Here is a 20,006-nt window from a genome sequence, read left to right on the forward strand (position 1 = left end):
GCCAGGGAGAGGTTAGAGAATATTATTCCTAAAATTCCTCATAGATCGAGAATTTTATCAACCTGTATTTGACATAGTTTCTCTAGAAAAAAATGATATTCAGGACTGGAGATGGCTCAGCATTTAAGAGCACTGGCTGCTCTTGCAGAGGACCTGGGTTCAGTTACCAGCACCCACATGGTGGCCACCAACCATAACTCGAGTTCCAGGGGATCTGATACCCTTTTCTATCTCTGTAGGCATTGTGCCACATAGGTGCACTTACACACATGCAGACAATACACTCAAACTCATAAAATAAAAATAATAAATAAAATATTTTTTAAAAGAAAAAGATGACTTTTTTGTTTGTAAAGATGGGTGTTTACAATCTGAGACTTAATTAGTACCACCACTTCTGTGTGTGTGTGCGTGCGTGTGTGTGTGTGCGTGCGTGCGTGTGTGTATGTGTGTGTGTGTGTGTGGGTGTGTGTGTGTGTGTGTGTGTGTGTGTGGAGAGAGAGAGAGAGAGAGAGAGAGGGAGAGGGAGAGAGAGAGAAATGGGATAATTTGGCACATAGAAACTTTCCCTCCCTGAAGGATTTTGTAGCTAGCACAGGGCCTGCCGCAAGCTGTTGGCAGCTTTGCTGGGCAGTTTTGTGGTTGTTCTGGTCACTCTTACTGTCTAATCTTTATACCCAAACTCTAGGTGCCCCCGGAGGGTTGCCCTGGCCAGCCAGCTGCCTGTGTTTCAATTTCCTTCTGCACCCCAAGCTTTGTTTCCTGTGTGGGGTTGCTGACGGTATTTGTCCAAATGTTAGTCTCTTCCACCACAAACCCAACGACCCTTCTTTTCTGAGCTGATTGTGGGTTTGGAAGTTTGAGTCAAATCATGCTACAGAATAATTTCGGTGCTTGCACAGTGAGTGGGGCAGTCAGCATTTCCTGTTTTCATTCATGTTGTAGCTGCAAGAGCTATAACCAAAGAAGAGCTTGCCAAGGCAAACAGTTGACTGTGGCTTGTGCAAACATTTCATTGCAGCCTTATTAAACAGGCAACTTTCTGAAATCTACATTCCATGCTTTTCAGGAAAGCCAAGTCATGTAAGTGGACTTGTTTCATGATATAAGCACATGTCTGTTAAATTCAACATTAAATGATTCTTGAGCATGGATCTGTTTTCAAATTTATTAGGGACGGCAAATAACGTAAGGGAATAGATTGTTTATTTTAGGTCACTAGGTAAACCTGAACTTCAAGATTTTATTATTGGGAGTCCCAGGAATCCCCTAAATGGAAACTGATCGTCCCCTCTACAGTCTAAGCTTCTTAACAAAGCCCTGGAGCTCTAAGGGGGAAAGTGATGCCCAGGCTGGAGAGAAGGCTCAGGGGTTAAGAGCACTGGCTGCTCTTGCAGAGGAACTATGGGTTCGCAAGAATTGTCCCAACTCCAGTGTAAAAAAAGGAACTTTAAAGGAATCCTTTAAATTTTTCTGTAATACATTTATTCAAAGAAAAATTAATAAAATCAGGGATGGGGGAAAAGGACGAGGCAAGGGAAGGGGAAATGAATAAGAGCAAAGTATAATGAATGGCATTTGTTTGAAGACACCATGATGAAACCCAGTCCTTCATACACTGACCTAAAAATTAACTTTAAAAAAACCTTACGAGACCAGCCTGGTCTACACCATGAGTTCCAGGCCTGCTGGAGCTACAGGGAGACCCTGTCTCAAAAAGGCCAAAAAGAAAAAGAAAAAAAGAAACCTTACTAAAATGACTTATCAAATGCGTATCAGCAGTGATCATAAAAATGTTTTACGTCCCTTGGCCCCATCACCTCACCCTTGGGAATTTATTCCAAGAATATAATAAGAAAGAGATTAAAGCTCATATGCACAGATATTTTCAATGTAGCATTGTGTATACTGGAAATTACCCAAATGTCCAATAATGGAACAATTTCATAAATTTTGGCACATCAATTTAACAAAAATACAAGCTGCTGATTTTATAATCATAAATTTTAAAAGTTTGTAATATAGAAATAAGTGATAATTTTAAATTAAAGGAGACTATAAAAATTCTATGTGTTCTCTAAAAATTAGGTACATGCGGGGCTAGCAAGATGGCTCAGCAGTTAAGAGCGTGGGCTATTCTTGCAGAGGACCCAGGTTTGGTTCCCAGCACTCACATGGCAGCTAACAATCATCCTTAACTCCAGTTCCAAGGGATCTGACACCCTCTTCTGACTTCTGTCAGCATTGCATACATGTGGTGCACTTACATACATGCAGGCAAAACACTCATACACATAAAATAAATCAAAATATTTTCATTAGGTACGTGAAAAACTAAAAGAAGCAGTAAGAATTAGGTGTCTGTAGAGTTTAAAATACAAGTGAAGTTTTTACTTTTATTCAGTTCTTGTTACTGTATTTTTTGGTTGTGCTGAGGATTTGAACTCGAGAATTCTCTCATGCTAAGCTACCGAGCTACAACTCCAGTCCTTAAACATTTATTTATACCATAGTGCAGATTTTTCCTTCCATGTCTGTCTGTGCTGTTGATTTTGGCCTCCCTTAGTCCCACTATTGGTAGATGGTGCATCTTCCAAAAGTATTGCATGTGGGGATTTTAGCATCAGCATTATTCTTCCCAAATTATAACAGACAATCATTTCACATGAGTGTCCTGTTAAGATGCTGGGTCTGGTTGAGTGGGTTTCATGGGACCAAGATTGCACCTCGTTAACAAACTTCTGGGTGATGCTGCTGCTCTGGGTCCGTAGATCACATACCGCCCTGGAGCCCTCCCTGGGGTGGAAGACTGGCCCAGTATCTCACATGGTTTTGGAAAACGATGCTTGTGTTCAGTCTGCCGCCTCCATGAATGCCATAGGGACATATATGAGTATACAGGTACACATGCACAGGCTACAAGAAGACATTGGGTGCCCTGCCCCATCACTCTCCACCTCATCCCTTTGAGATGGGGGTCTCTCACTGAACCTGGAGCTAGAGTGGTGGCCAGAAAGCCAGCAATCCTCCTGTCTCTACCCCCACAGTGCTGGGGTCACAGGTGCATGTGGCCACACCCATATTTTACATGGATGCTGACTGGGGATATGAACTTAGTTCTACATGCTTATACAGCAACTCTTGCCCACTGAGCCTTCTCTCTCCAGCCCCCACAGTACCATTTCTATAACCTGGGGAAGGATCATTAGAAATGAATATCTCTGTGATCCTGAAACTAAGGTGCTCTCTTCCATCATGTCTCATAATCCTTAAACTGTTCCACTAACTTCAATTTTGCCCATCAACAGAAATAATCAAGTGGCACTAAAACAAAAACAAATAACATTATTATGTAAATAATGTATTTTAAATATATTATAAAGAGTAAGAAAAGGTCTTATATGAAAATCGAGCTGTCATGGCCCTTTGATAAAATTTGGAACCTGACTACAAAGTTGAAGGTCCTATGTCTGTTAAGAAAAGCTTTGGTTTGAGTTATAGTACCGAGAAGAAAGCTCTTGGCTTTACAGTAAATCTTTGTGGCCTGGTTGGGTATAACAGGGTAGAGAGCTACCTTGTATAATGAAGTTGAGCATCTTCCATAGCTTGGGAAAGTCAGTTTACCTTTGCATAGAAATACTGTGGCATGAAGTGGCATCAATGTGATGAGGAACGGGAGCGATTGTGTGAGCTAGAATCATCCTCAGTAATTGCCAAAACCTGCTGCTGTTCTCAGAGGATGAGCATGCATTTCCTACTTGTTTCTCCACAGTGACTGAGGCTGGCTTTGGGGCTGATATTGGAATGGAGAAATTCTTCAACATCAAATGCCGAGCTTCTGGCCTGGTGCCTAACGTGGTTGTGCTTGTGGCCACCGTGCGAGCTCTGAAGATGCATGGAGGTGGACCAAATGTAAGTTCCCATGTTTTTCCCTAGTTAAAAAAATTTAAAAACCTGAGGCTGCAAAGATGGCTCAGAGGTTAAAAACACTTGCTATTCTTGAAGAAGATCTGGATTTGGGTCCCACCAAACACACAGCAGCTCATAACCACCAGTGCCCTCTTCTGACCTCCATGGGCACCTGTACACACATGGTACACATACAGACAAGCAGGCACACATACATACACATAAACAACAAATATTTGTTTTAGAAAAGCCATATGTGATGGCTCACACCTGTTATCCTAGCACTCAAGAGACGGAGGCAGAAGGATTGCCATAAGTTCTAGACCAGCCTGGGCTCACAGTGGAACCTGTCTTTAAAAAAAAAAAAAAGAGTTAACTAAGACACAATATAATTTTTTAACTATTTTATTATATTATTTTTATTTTATGTGTGCGTGTATTGCCTGCATGTAGGTAAGTGCACCTGTGTCATGCGGTGCCCACAGAGGATGGAAGAGGCTGTCAGATCCCTAGAACTGGAGTTACAGACAGTTGCTAGCTGCCATGTGGGTGCTGGGATTCGAACCCAGGTCTTCCGCAAGAACAACTAGTATTCTTAACTGCTGAGCCATCTCTCCATCCTCTCTCTTGTCTTCTCTTGTTGCTGTCTACTGAGCACTGCCTTATGATCTGTAATTCCAACTTGGCCATTGGCAATGTTTTGAAAACCCCTGTTTCTCTACCCCAGCCCGATACAAACTCTGCATCTATCTGAATCTCTATCTGATAGCTATATTAGTTGCTTTTCATAGTACTCTGAAAAAGTACATGAAAAAAGCAATTTATGATGATTTATTTTGGCTTATGGTTCAGAGGTCCATCATGGTGGGGAACGTGTAGTGAGTGATCTCTCTGTGGTAGCAGGAGGCTGTTTGTTCACATATCAGAAAGCAAAAGGACAAATCCAGCACTCAGCAGGCTGTCTGCCTTTTTCCTTTCTATTCATTCTTCGAACCCAGGTCTTCCGCAAGAACAACTAGTGTTCTTAACCCCTGAGCCATCTCTCCAGCCCCAACACAATATAATTTAGCATTTAAGACATTTATATGTGCTGGATACGTGCAGTTTTCTTTAGTGTCTCCTTTCTGAAGCCTGTCTTCACAGATGACCACCACAGAGCTCTGTTCATTCAGCTAAGCTACTTGCAATGCCCACACAACTTCTAAGCAGTATTTCCATATGAAAAGGAAGGTCGTAGACCCAAGATGCACAGGCCAGAATTCTGTAACCACGTGAGTGGGCAGGGAGGCTAGAAGCTCTGGTTCCTCCATGACGAACACTAGGTTTGGCTGGATGCTTGGTGGCTGGAGTTTTCTGTGCTTCAGAAGATGCTTTTTTGGTTCACTGATGTTATAGCTCGTCAGGTTTTACCTAGAGCCCCTCTCCTGTGTCTGCTCTCTGTGACTTGGCCTCTCAGAGCACTGCATGGCTTCTGGGAAGCTCTGCCTAGGAAATACAATTCTGCTTTGATATCTTTAAAGACTTTTGATATCTATCTTTAAATTGTGCATATGGGGGGAAACGTGTTAGGTTTTTTGATTGTTTTCCATTATAGAAATTTCCAAGTGGAGAAAACATTTATTTCGATCTTCCTTATCATTATTAGATGTTATCATTACATCGTATTGATTTACAAGAAAAACTGCTAAACCTACTTTGCATGGTTTTTTTTTTTTTTTTTTTTTTTTTTTTTGGTTCCTTGGTTTGGTTTGCTTGCTTGCTTTTTGAGGGAGGGTCTCACTTTGTTGACCTGGCTGGCCTGGCTCTCTCTATGTAGGCCAAGCAGGCCTTGAGCTCACAGAGATCTGCCTGCCTCTCCCTCCCATGTGCTGAGATTAAAGGTGTGTCCCACCACACCCAGTCAGACCTAGTTTCTTAATTACAACGCTGTGTATACAAAAAGCAAGGAAACAATAGGTTTGCAACTCAGAATCAATACTGTTTGGTGCTCTTAGGAATTCTTTGTCCTAGGGAGAAAGGCATGACTTTTAGCCCTTTTTATAGCCAAGGATGCTAGGGTTTGGTGGGTTTGTGAACTATGGCCAGGAGAGAGTCAAATCTGAAGCCAAGGATGTCAGCCCAACCCCTACTCTGCCCACCACTCAGAGTTAGGTACTAGATAAATAGTGACAATGTTCTGAACCCCAAGACTGCTCATAATATCAGAGACATCAGCACTTCATTTTTACCTCGTTTCATAATCAGCCCCAATGTAAAATCAGTGAAGACACACCATTTTGAAGTGTATATAATTCTGGTTTTGATTAAAATTCCAGTTATTGCCCTAAGTCCTCCAGTTTAGACTTTGAATTTCGAGACCGGCATCCATTTTCAAAAATAAAAGCCTGAATATGTAAGGTACATTTGAAATGCTTTCTTCTTCCCAAAATTCTCAACTCAAAGGGCTTTCATCCGCTAAACGTTTAGAGACTATCTAGTCTGGTTTTGTCTTTATAGAAATGGAAGAACTGTCAGAGGCACATAGAGACCCAGTGGTGTTAACGTCACACTTGTGTTTAGGGAAACAAGGAGACCTAGACCCATTCTGGACTTTCTGTCTGATGTTCTTCCAGGCTCTGGTCTCAACCTGTACACATTCCCATCATGATTTATAATCCTATGTCACTTCCTCTTAACTATGTCCTCTGTGTTATAGTAGCTATTTCCTTTCCACATTAAGCCTTCATGTCTCTTCCTTCCTTACTGTCATGGTTCTGTGACAGAAACTATTGCAACAGCGCATGGTCAATAGGTGCAGATATGAATTATCTTAGTCGCCCTTCCATTACTTAACAAGTACTTGAGAAAATAAACTCACAAAGAGACAAGGTTTATTTTGACTCACTGCTCTGTAAGTTTTGTGGTAGTTTGAATGAGAATGGTCCTCCGTAGGCTCCAGTTGTTTGAACATTTTGTCCTCAATTGGTGGAGCTATTTGGGGAGGTTTAGGAGGTGAGGTCATACTGGAGGAAGCACATTAGTGAGGGCAGGCTTTTAGAGTTCATAGCCATGACCCATTTCTAGTTCTGTTCTCTCTGCTTCCTGTGTCTGCTTGAAGATGCTGTCGGATTTCTGCTCTGGTCACCTACCCACAATGAAGTCTTAGCCCTCTGGAACTGTAAGCCAGATAAACTCTTCCTTCTATAAAGTGGCCTTGGTCATGGTATTTTATCACAGCAACAGAAAGTCACTAATACAGGTGTCAGTTATGTTATGCTGGCCTCGTTGCTTCTATGCCTGTGACAGGGCAATAAATATTTCAGAGTGGGAGCCCCAAACAAAGCAGAACCACCCATCCCTTGGCTAGGAAGCCAAGGGGACAGAGTAGAGTCCCATAATCTACTTCAGCAGTTCTCCAGTGAGCTGAAGATCTCCCATTAGGTATCTCCTCCTAAAGGCTCTACCACCTTCTACTGGCAACTAGCTACCCTGGGGAGCACACCTTCACCCCCATGGATTTCCAGAGACCATTATAAGGTCTAGATTATAGTCAGTGGGGAGGGCTGGAAAGGTCATTGAAGCTAAGCATCCCATCCCTGGACTCTGACAGCACTGTCCCCACAGCATTTGTTTGCAGTGTTTTATGAATGTGTATTTGTGTATCTCTTACTTGAATTCTGAATTCCTTGTGATTAGAAACTATGTCTTATTAGTCACTGTGCCTTGGGGCCTGCCATAGTCTGTATCTAGGAAATGTTTTCACTAATTAACAAATGAACTCTCATCTTCTTAATCTTGTATCTGTATGAATCTGTGCTACCTACCTCAGTGTCTGCTTCTTACTTGAAGCAGTTCTGCAGTAATGTTTTTGATCCAGTATAATTTCAACTTCCTTTTAACATTATTACACAAATAGTCATCTCTGCCTCCAGTGTTTATTCAGCTTGTGGCTTGTTTTTTAGAATCCATAATTTGTACAGTGGGAAATAATGCGACCTTTGACCGTGCCCATTTTAGAACTTACTTTTCTCATTGCTGTGACCAAATACCTGACCAGAGCTTAAAGGAAGGAAGACTCATTTGGGTTCTCAATTTGGGGGTATACATTGAGAAGAGGACATCATTGCAGAGAAGGCATGGTGGCAGGAGCATGAGGCAGCTGGTCACACTGAGTCCACAGTCAGGAGGCAGAGGGATGTGATGATGCTCAGCTGGCTTTGTGCTTTTCCCCTTTTTTCAGTAGTGGACCCCAGCCCATGGGGCGGTGCTGCCCACATTCACCATGGGTCTTCTCTCCTCTGTTAAGCCTCTCTGGAAACGTCCTTACAGACACACACAGACACGTATTTCATCAGTGCCCTGGGTGTTTCTTAATGCAGTCAGGTTGACAGTGAAGAGCCAGCACAGCACCAGTTGTTTTCAGTTCACACGCAATTGTATCCGTCACTCTGGGTGCGGTACCAGAGCTAATATCCTTATACTTCTGAATCCACATAGTCCTTGTGCAATTAATTCTTTAAACCCACTATAGTAATCGAAGTTCTCAGGAAAATAGCATTAACTAAGTGTGTGTATAAGGGGGGTGGGGAGTGAATTAGAAGGAATTGGTAACATGATTATAAAGCCTGACAAGTCCAGAGTCCAGGATCTCCACAGCCACCTGGAGACTCAAACAGCTAACCATGGAGGTCCAGTGTCAAGGCAGTCTGCTGGAAGATTCTCTTTTGCTTAGTGGAAACCTGTCTTGTGGTTTTCAGGCTTTCTACCAATTGGTTGAGATTCAACCCAAATAAGGACAATATACTGTCTGCTTTACTCAAAGTCCACTGATTTGTACATATAATCTTATAAAAAACATCACAATAACATAATACTGACCAAATATCTGGGCACCTCTAGGCCTTGCCAAGTTGACACACGGAATAAACCATTGACCCATTATTACTGTTTGGCATATGGTACAGTGACTAGATATAATTTCTTTTTTTCTTTTTTTTCTGTATTAATAAGTAATCAGTATTCCATACTGTGTATTAAGTAGCCTTCTTTCTCTTTGACCTTCAGGCTTACTGTAGGATCAAGCAGATAAGTAATCAGTATTCCATACTGTGTATTAAGTAGCCTTCTTTCTCTTTGACCTTCAGGCTTACTGTAGGATCAAGCAGATAAGTAATCAGTATTCCATACTGTGTATTAAGTAGCCTTCTTTCTCTTTGACCTTCAGGCTTACTGTAGGATCAAGCAGATAAGTAATCAGTATTCCATACTGTGTATTAAGTAGCCTTCTTTCTCTTTGACCTTCAGGAGACCAGGCTGGCCTTGAACTCACAGAGATCCGCCTGCCTCTGCCTCCCAAGTGATGGGATTAAAGGTGTGTGCCACCACCCCCGGTGCTCCATTATATTTTTAAGAGTGTTGTATATCAAGCCTACATGAGGTAAGCCCTGTATCATGGAACTTCATGCTCAAAACCTCACGTGTATTTTAGAAATAGCTTTATAGGATTCTAGAGAGTCTCTCTGAAATTTCTGTTCAAATGGCATTGCCTCTATAGATCATGTGAGGAGATTGAAGCTTTTATCTAGAGACATTATATATCTCTTCATTGACGGGTCATTTTGAAAGTACTTTGGGGGAAAGTTATTGTTTATTTCATAAAGATCTTATAGATGTTTTTATACATTTGTTCTTTTGTTCCTTATAACAGATTATTTCTGTTTTTCTATGTTACTTTTATATGTAACCTTCCTAAATTTTCTTAATTGTACTAACTTACCTAGCAAATCTATGGGGCGTTCTGTGTTGCCAGTCATATCTGGAAATGAGAATTTGTTTCTTCTTTCTAACCTGTATGTTTTTCCTTGGCACCGACCAGGTCTTCCTAGTCGCAGTACAATGTTGGGTGGGGGTGGTGACTGCAGCATCCTCTTATTCCTGATCCTAAAGGTGGTGGTTCGAACAGCTCAGCACTTAAGTGTCCTGTCTCCCATCCACTTTCAGTGAGGTTGAAGGGGTTGCAGTCTATTCTTAGTTTGTCAAGTTAGCATATAAACAGATAACAGAATTTTCATCTTTTGAGATGATAATTTCATTTTTCTGAGATTGTAAATGTGGGCTGGAGAGATGGCTCAGTGGTTAAGATCACTGGCTGCTCTCTTGTGGATGACCCAGGTTCAATTCCCAGCATCCATGTGGCAGCTAACAACCATCCATAACCCCAGCTTCATGGGATCTGATGCCCTCTTCTGGCCTCCATGGGCACCAAGTGTGCACATGGTACATGTACATAAATGCAGGTAAAACACTTGTACACATAAAATATAAATAAATAAATTTTTTTCCAAATAAAAAAATTTATTGAGAATTTCATACATGCATATAAGGTGTTTTGATCAAATCCAGGCCCACTCCCTCCCCTCCAATTCCTCCCATATCTCCCCATCACTTTTTTTCTGACAACTTCATGTACTCTTTCTTTTGGGGGGAGTACTTTTTGCTACTCTCATATTACCCCCTCTGGAGAGGTAACCCTAAAATCTTTTAGGGTTAAAGGTTCCAAAATACTTTTTGACATTTTTGGCCTTTGGAACAGATTATGTTGCAAAGAGGCCCGAAGACATTTTGACTTTTAGCCAAGAAACTGGCTACTTTTCTTTGGGGTCTTCTTGCCCTAACTGCCTGGCCAATTCCTACCTCCTATTCTTATTACACCATTCTCTAAAGAGGTTACCCAAATTGCCAATAGGGAATCAGGACCAGACCACTCTGGCTTCTTCCATACTGAATAGGGACGCAGGGTGAGGCAATTGGGGTACCCCTTCAGTGGGTCTTTCTAAAAGACTCCCAAATTGCATAACTCATCTGTAGGGTGAAAAGAAAATCCTTGACTGGTGAATAAGAGATGTGAAGAAGTAAGGCAAGAATAGTTAGCATTACAAGTTCTAGATGGGGAACCGGAAAACAGTCAGAACTGGGCAAATTTCAAATGTTCATATCAGAGTCCATTGGAATTTCTTGATGAGAGCTTCCAAAAGCATCCCTCTGTTAGGTTCCTCCTCATTTTTCTTTTGTCTGCCAAGGCTGGACTCGAGGGTGATGGACTCGGGATTTGTTTTCAGGCACTTTGATAGCTGTTGGAGTGGTTAGAATCAGTGTCAGTTCCCTCTCAAAGGCTTCTAGATAGGGGGAGAAAACAAATTTATCCATCATTTTAGAGCAATAGCGGGTTGTCTCCCTTAGCTGCAGGTGGGCACTACAGTATTGCAGACCAAGATTTGAAGTCTTACATCTGAGCAGCACTTTCTACAATATAAATAAATAAATTTTAAAAAAGAAGTAGAGGAATTTTTCTTTAAAGATTGTAAATGTTGGGCTTGGAGAAATGGCTCAGCAGTAAGAGCACTGGCTGCTCTTGCAGAGGACCCAGGTTCAGTTCCTAGCACCCACATGGCAGCTGACAACTATCCATAACTCCACTTCCAGGGGATTTGATGCCCTCTTCTGGCCCCTGTTGGTATATAAATGTTACTTAATTATTACTTTCAAGGACTCTTAACATTCCTAGAACAAGCCCAAATTAAGTATATGTATTGTTTTATGAATAACTGAATTTTACTAATCGTTTTGCTTATGTTTTGAGTCAGGTTTTTAAATCTATATAAGTAAGATGTGAGCCATACAAATTCTTTAAATTAGGGAAGATTCTTTTTTTTCTTTTTTTTCCTCTACTATATAAGGGTGTAAACTTTCCAGTAATTGGTTTATTCAGAGTTGAGTAGAACTTACCTATAAATCTATCTGGGCCTGTTGCTATAGGGAGCATAAATGTTTTTCAACTAAAATTCATTTGACCTAGAATCAGGTTTGTGTCCCCAAATGCCCTTTGGTGTAGGTTCATCCACTGGAGCCTGGTCATCCTGCCAAGAGTCTCACTGACTCTTCCCCATCACAGCAGCCATCAGTTACCAATACTTCCTCAGGTAGGACTAGGATTTCTTATCCACTTCCCCATGTCTGTGCTGGGATTTTGTCCAGCTTGACATTACATGGGACTTGTGCATGCTGTGACCATTGCTGTAAGTTCATATGAATAACTGACCACCTATCTGGAAACCTTGTGGTCATCCATCTCCTCTGGTTCTTACAATCTTTGCACCTCCCTCTTCTACAATGATCCCTGAGCCTTGGGAGGCAGAAGTTTGATACAGGTGTCCTGTTCAGGGATGAGCACTTCGCAGCCTCTTATTCTCTGCACGTTGGCCAGTTGTGGTTCTCTGTGTTAATCACCATCTGCTGCGTATGGAAGCTTCTGTGCTGAGAGTTGAGGGATGCAGTAATCAAGGCAGGGCAGGGAAAGCTCCCAGAGGCATGCAAGGCCCTGGTAGAGCTGAGATGTTGACGGAGGAGTGCAGGGAGGTGTGTCTCTCTACTTTTTGACTGTGGATACGGTGTGATCAGTTGTTTGAAGCACCTGTGCCTTGACTTCCTCGCTATGATGAGCTGCACCCTTGAACTGTGAACCAGAAGAAACCCTTTCTCCTTTAAGTTGATTTTCGCAGGGTATTTTTTCTTTATGTGATAAGAAACTAAGACACTCACTTATTTACTGTTCTTCTAGCTTTTGCCTAATTTTTAAATTGGATTCTACAGGACTTTACATGTGTCCAGGCATACAGACTCAGTAATATCTAATGTTTTTCTTTAGTGTTTTAGTTCCAGTAGAGATTCCCTTAGTGTCTCAGTCTACACCGTTTCTTAAAATCCTTTATGCTGTTCCTGTACACTGTCAGAACACTTCTACCAAGTAGGTTGCTTCTTTCAGAAGAATCTCTCATGGTTTCAGGCCTCTTTCACCAAGAGGAGAGAGTGATCAACTCTGAGGTGAATCAAAGCGTGGTATAGTGCGTCTCAAAAACCCCAGTCACAATCTATAGACAAAGGCAGTGAGGAACTGTGGCGGGGTGCTAAGGTAGGATTTGATCTCAGAACTGTCAGTCAAGTCTCCTTTCTGCCTCTTATTTGCTGTGCATCTTTGTTTCCTCCACTTTACACTCCACTGCCAGCCCCATAAGGTGTGGTGAGAAACTAGACCAAAAAAGAAAATATAATAGCAATTACTTTAAAATGAACTGTTACAGAACTGATTTAACTTAACGATGTACTCTGGATAAATTAAGTATGAAGCAATCTTAGTTCCGTTTTATTTTATGATAATGAGCAACAGTATGAAAATTGTCAACATGGGCTCAAGTTACAGTCACTCCCAGAGATCCTGATTTCATGGAAGCGGGACAGGCAACAATGGTTTTTCCACAGCATCCCACAAGAGTGTCTACCCAACACTACCAGCTGCTGGTTTAACAGGAGGCTTGCCTCCCCAAAAGGGAACTTTGTCAATTAGATTAAGTATTTTTTATGGGATGATTCTTAGTTTTTGTCTCTTCTTATTTCAGGTAACTGCTGGGGTTCCTCTCAAGAAAGAATATACAGAAGAGGTAAGAAGAACTAATCAGTCTAGCCGACCATCAGTGCATGTGCTGTCTACAAGTAGCCCCTTAGGAATGAGTATTTCTAGACTGGGAATACGGCTTAGTGGGTAAAGTGCTTGCCTTGAAAACACAAGGAACTGAATTCAGTCATCAGCACTCACATTAAAAAATGTCATTGGGGCACTGGCCAGCCAGCCTACTTGGTAAGCTCCTGGCCTACCCACCCAAAAAAAGGCAGGTACACAGCATCTGAGGAGCAACACCCAAGGTGACATGTTCTCTGGCCTGCACATACCCACATGCAAACACACACACACACACACACACACACACACACACACAGGGGGGCGGGGAGAAAGAGAGGAGTGATTCTCTTAAGAATCCATGTAAAAAAATGAGTGGAATAAAGTGATGAAAACATTCAATTAAATCTTAAATCTCAAGAAAAAATAAATCAATTTATATACTGTTTCTCTGTTTCTGCGACAGCCATCCAGGCCATCAGAACTCAGGGTCTCTAGCACAGAAATAAAAATGAAGCTTGTACCCATGCCTTCTTTTGTTATAGGAGGTGAAAAAAAAAAAAAAACACCTGACTCAGAAAATACACGGTTGGGTTTGGGGCTTACAGGAATGCAGTAATTCTGTAGATTGGTTGATTTACTGTTGACAGTACCTCTCAGCTCCTACAGGTGGCACCATGGATTTAAGATGGAATAGCTATTGAGGGTTCCTCAGCATCTCAAGGACTTATGCCTTTTGTCCCCCAGGCTGTAGGGAGTAGGTGTACTGCTTACGTTCTGGTGACTGGTCCTTCACAGAGATAGTTGCCTGTCTCAAAACCCAAACGTGTATCATTTCCTCCAGAGTAGTTTTAGAACTTCATTTGAACACGAACCACCTCCTTCTCCAGCCACCTTGCTTGGAAGCAAAAGGTGACTTAGGGTCATCTTTATAAGATTCTAGGACAATAAAGTAAGAAAAGATAGAAGCAAAAATTGCCAGTGTGGTGAGGCCAGTGTGAGTAGGTGGTTTGGTGGTAAGCATGACACGATGACACAGAATCTGGTTTCTTCCCAGAACATCCAGCTGGTAGCTGACGGCTGCTGTAACCTACAGAAACAAATTCAGATTGCTCAGCTCTTCGGAGTGCCTGTTGTGGTGGCGTTAAATGTCTTCAAGTGAGTAAAGCTCCTGCTGTCTATGGGGCCACCCTGGGGACCACATCTGTGTCCCAAGGATGCTCAGTCTTACTCAGCTTCACCCGAGAGAAACAGAATCACACAGTTCTTAATATTTGTTGGTTTGGTTTGGTTTCATTTCTACAAATGTGTTCTTAAATGTTATTGGGGCAATGAAACTTACAGAGTAAATTATCATCCCTGTTTTTCACTTCACCTAGTGTTTATGTCTGAAAGACTGAATGAATGATCAAAGGGAGATATGGAATTGTCTCGATTAAAAACCCTCAATGACTTAAAATATTTGAGTCGTGTTGGAGAGGATTCTTTCTCTATGCTTTTCTTCAAGTCTGATTTATTTAAACATGATGTGACCACTTTGATGTTTAAAATATATTCAGTGTTAGGGAGTGAAGTTCTGTATAAACGGGTAGGTTTTCTTTAAAAACATCACTAAGTGAATACAGATGCAGAAACCACAAACATTTTCATCATCAGGACAGACACCCGCGCGGAGATTGACTTGGTGTGCGAGCTCGCCAAGCGGGCTGGTGCCTTTGATGCGGTCCCCTGCTATCACTGGTCAGTTGGAGGAAAAGGGTCTGTGGACTTGGCTCGGGCTGTGAGAGAAGCCGCACACAAAAGAAGCCGCTTCCAGTTCCTGTACGATGTTCAGGTAAGTTGTAACCACCTTAACAACCGTAGGAAAGGTGGCTCCTACATCTTGCCAAAGGCCAGTGCTGAGAGCGTTTGTTACTTGGGTCATTCCACTTAGCTTTCATGATGACTCTGCAAGAAGGAAGCTCAAGATCAAAGACACTGAGCCATCCGACATGGTCCATGTCCCATGGGCAGATCCAGTCTCTGCACCAAGCCTGTGCTCTTAAGGTCTGCTCCCAAATAGCCAGCCCAAGGGAAGGGGTGCCCTGGACAGCAAGGGTGCAAAGCTAATCCTTGCAGGGACTGACTGCCCAACAAGACTTGAGCAATTTCACAATTCCTCAATTACGAGGCATTTTCCTTATTGATCTGCTGTGGTTCTTTCCTTGTTGTGGTTTTGTGAATATTTTATTTATTTATTATGTATTTGTATGTATGATATGTGTAGACACACAAGTGTCATAGTATGTGTTTGGAAGTAAGGGGTCAACTTGCAGGAGTCAGTTCTCTCCTTCCACCATGTGGGTTCCTGGAATCCAACGCAGGGAGCACTCAGTAGCTCCCTTACCTGCTAAGACATCTCACCAGCTCTCGCTGGGGTTTTCTTGAACTGTCTTGCATATTTTTTTTTCCTTTCAGTAAAGTGCATATAACATTTACCTTTGTGTATTTTGCCTGCATGTAAGTGCACCCATGCGTGCAATGCCCCACAGAGGCATTAGTCCCCTAGAACTGGGTTTTCTGGCTGGTTGGTCTGTAGGTATGTCATGTGCATTCAATGCCCAGCGTCCAGAAAAGGACATTGGATGCCATGGAACTAGAGTTACAGATGGTCGTTAGCCACCATATGAGTCTGGGAACTGAACCCAGGTCCTCTAAGAGCAGTATGTGCTCTTAACCACTGAGCCACCTCTCGAGCCCATTTTTTTGTTTCTTATTCTGTGTTTTGGTTTTTTGAAACAAGCTCACATATAAATCAGGCTGTTCTTAAATTTACTATGTAGCTGAGGATAGCCTTGAGTTCCTAATCCCTCCTTCCTTTACCTCCTGGGTGTTATATATAACCATACTATATTTTTACCATATCCAGCCATACTGCATTTTTAACACACCTGGATGCTAAGCCTTCTGTATAAAATCAACATTTCCCAGGATTCAGTCTTGTCCTCAGAAGTTGTCCTGACGTCCACTTCCATCTCCATTCTGTATTTTGTGGCTCCTGATCTGGTCAGTGGGTTTGTCCTCAGAGGATGCCCATGGCTGCCAGGGTGCTCAGCCTTCAAACTGATAGTTGTTCCTCCTGTCTCTTCTTCCTTCATACATTCCACAGGCCTGTCTCACAGAGGTTACAAATGGTAGCATCACTCCTCTTTCCTGCTCATATGAGTCAGTATTGTAAGCTAAAGGGAGAAAAAGCGAAGGAGGAGAGGGCTTGGTAGCACCTGTAAGCTTAGAGATGCCTCAGCAAGAGTGCCCGGTTAGGAGAGCTGTTGGCATGCCACCCACACTGGGCACTTTGCATATGTCCACCTCTTTAGTCTTTACATTCCCATTGGGCAAAAACATGCTACCCTGTTCTGTAGTTAAAAATCTGAAGCACAGGGATGAAATGACATACCCAGTGTCCTAGAGCTGGGAGTTCAGTTAGGACAGTAGATCACATACAGTTCTGTTCTTCAACATCAACTGTTCGGAAGTATGTCTGTGGGAGGGAAGGAGACATGCTGCACGAAGAGATGGTGACTGTGTCATTCATCTTAGCAAGGTGACAGAAATGGGACAGTCACAGAATCCCTGCCAGATGAGGGGCATCATCAGCACTCAGGGGTCTGTGGAAAGAAAGACTTAAGGAATGAATTGTGAGGGTTAGTACAGATAGGTTTGTCCTATGAATAGGCTATTTGTTGGATGAGAGACTAGAATATTCTGGGTTACAGGGCTGGTCAAGATCAATAGAGGGAAGAGACTTAGGGTCAGCATAAAAGTGTTTTTGTTGAAAGCTGGGAATACACTGGGCATTTGGAGATGTCCAGTGTAAAATAGATGTAGCCATATGGTGGATATGGCAGAGGGGCCAATGCCCTGTGACTCTAACCTTCCTATTCCTTGATGTGAGGAAGGCTCGCCAGTATGTCTACAATGTCTGGCACAGCCCTGTCCATTCTGTGCAAACCACTGTTAATGCAGGCAAAATGGTGTATGCCTGTAATCCTTGCACTGTGAAGGCTGAGGCAGGTGCATGTCTGAGCTCCAGGCCAGCCTGAGCTATATAATAGAAAGACACTGTCTCAGATACAAACAATAAACCTCTCATATCTGCCATGAGTGCCTTGGGCTATTGTAGTCACATCCCAAAATTTCCACCTAGGTAGCAATGGTGATTTTCTAATGAGTGATTTCATGAAGTGGGGTTCTATCCAAGGAAAGATCCCAAGGAAACCAAGGTTGGTAACAGAGTTTCAGAAGAAGCTGGTATCATGGTGTATACCTGTAATCCTAGCACTCAGAAGTGGGAGGCAGGAGGATCAGGGGTTCAGAGTCATCCTCCACTACTTGATGAGTTCCAAGTGTGTCAGGGCTACATGAGACCCTGTCTCAAGAAAACAAAACTTTAGTTTTGAAAAGTTTCTGACTTGCCCTAACTCTCAGAGGAGCACTTCTTTTCGTGATTCATTTATATTTTGTTTATTTTTCTGAATTCTTATTTCTTCCTCTTTATTTTTATGTATGTAAGTGTTTTGCCTACATGTGTGTAAGTGCACCATACACATGCAGTGCCTGTGGAGGCCAGAAGAGGGCTTTGGATTTCCTGGAACTGAAATTACAGTTACACCATATGGGCACAGGAACCAAACGCAGGTCCTCTACAAGAGCAGCCAGTGTTCTTAACCATTGAGCCATCTCTCCAGCCCCATCCTATTCATTCCTTAATCGTCATATGTTGGCAAATTAGAGATTTGTTTGTTTGTTCATTCATTTATTTGTTTTGAGACAGTGTTTCACTAGTCTCACTCTGCAGCCCTGGAATTCAGAGATCCACTTGCCTCTGCCTAAAGTCCTGTGATTAGGCCACTCCTAGCCAAGGCTGTGATTTCTAAGTATAATGTGAAATCACTAAATCAAGTTATATAACCAGTCTATCACCTCAATTCTTTTGCTTAGTGGTAAGAACATTTGAGATTTACTTTTAGTGATGCTAAGATACCACTTTTTAGCTTTACGCACCATGTCAAAAAAATTTAAAAAGCAAAAGCAAAAGCCTGCTATCCGGGGCATTGTACCTTTTACCACCTAAATTCCCATTCTTCTTGAAGATGATGCTGCTAACATGGATAAAAGGGGAAATGTGTAATAATATGATCTGATATCCTGTATTTGACAGGTGGCCTTGAGGCCAGGATTCCTGCCTCCTTTGCCAGTACCCTCTCCCTTTCCTATGTCACAGGTGTTGAATTTGAGCAGCGTGGCTGTGTTGGGAAAACAGTATCTTTGCCTCTAACAGCAGGGCATCAACTTAAACATTCACACACATGCACACACATGAGAATACACATACACAGATGAACATACCACAGACACATAAACATGCAAAAAAACACACTGTCCTAATTTCTCATAAGAAGTTTTCACATGACAATTAATATATTTTTGATTAATTAAGCAAATGGTTTATTTATAATAATTATTCTAAAGGCTCTACGTATCATTCTAAATGATCATCATGATACAGTATAAAGATAACATGAACAATGGCAGGTATTCACAGTCTACAGTGTGAGCAATTACTCTCTACAAAAATCTTTGTTTTTTAATTATTTATTTAATAACCATATAATTAGAGGAAGCATTTCATTACAACAGCATTGACATACTCAATAACAATTTCCAGAGCTAAGATGCATCTCTTTCAAAATTGCCTATAAATTTTTAGGTTTACAGTTGACTTGATAGAGTTATACGATATTGTACTCCGTATAAACCCTATAAGACATAAAATTAAATGAGGTTTTAAACTTTAAAAAAGATCTCCATTTCATTATTAAAATACAGTTTTATACAGAAAAATTCATTTTTAATACAATTGACACTAAGATGCACATGTGTTTCTAATCTCTATATATCTGATTATTACTAGTCTCAGTCTGATTATTACTAGGGTACTTTCTGAGCTCCTTGGCATTTGAGCATGGATATAAAGTCATCAGGTAGATTTCAGTGGTAATGTTTGTCACGTCTACTAATTAAGGAGCAAATTTTTATTCTTTGAAGAATTTTTTTTTTTTTATTTATACACCCACTTCCCAGGTAGCACCTTCCCATAGCCTCCCTCCCCTCACTAGAGCCCTTATACTCTGATATCCCTGCTACTGTCTGCTCTATTGTTGGCACCCCCAACCATTCCCCACTACTTATCCATCTGGTGAATCTAGTCAGCCTATCTAGAGGTCTTTGTTTTAGGAGGCTCAGCTGTTCCTCATCTAGCAGTAATCAGTTGTCAGTATTCCTTTGGATAAGATTGGGGTCTGCTGTTCAATTTCCCAATTCTATGCTGGGTTACTATCTGGGAATCCCTTTGGCCACCCTGGCCAACAACTCAAAAGAAGGTATCACCTGTAGGAGCTCAAGAGAGGTAGGACCATAGGAGACGGGTATTATTAAGGGAGAAAGGGGGGAAATGGGGGCACCTTGAGTGGGAAAACATGATGGAGGAGTGAGACAATGTAAGAGATAAACAATGCCTAGCTAGTTTTGAAAACCAGAGAGAACCATATTACTCCTACAACCTACT

The 20,006-nt window shown here is 41.9% G+C and overlaps 1 protein-coding gene across 1 annotated transcript in view; it reads left to right on the forward strand.

The window, feature by feature from the left end:
- Mthfd1l (methylenetetrahydrofolate dehydrogenase (NADP+ dependent) 1 like) overlaps positions 1-20,006 on the forward strand; it is a 236,318-nt gene that overhangs the window by 144,032 nt on the left and 72,280 nt on the right. Inside the window, exons 21-24 of the mRNA XM_008847734.3 lie at positions 3,773-3,912; positions 13,341-13,382; positions 14,457-14,557; positions 15,056-15,233. Coding sequence (XP_008845956.1) covers positions 3,773-3,912; positions 13,341-13,382; positions 14,457-14,557; positions 15,056-15,233 — 461 coding nt within the window. The remainder of the gene's footprint in view (positions 1-3,772; positions 3,913-13,340; positions 13,383-14,456; positions 14,558-15,055; positions 15,234-20,006) is intronic.

The sequence above is a fragment of the Nannospalax galili genome, unplaced genomic scaffold, assembly GCF_000622305.1.
Source record: "Nannospalax galili isolate Female #2095 unplaced genomic scaffold, S.galili_v1.0 scaffold563, whole genome shotgun sequence".
Taxonomy (NCBI): domain Eukaryota; kingdom Metazoa; phylum Chordata; class Mammalia; order Rodentia; family Spalacidae; genus Nannospalax; species Nannospalax galili.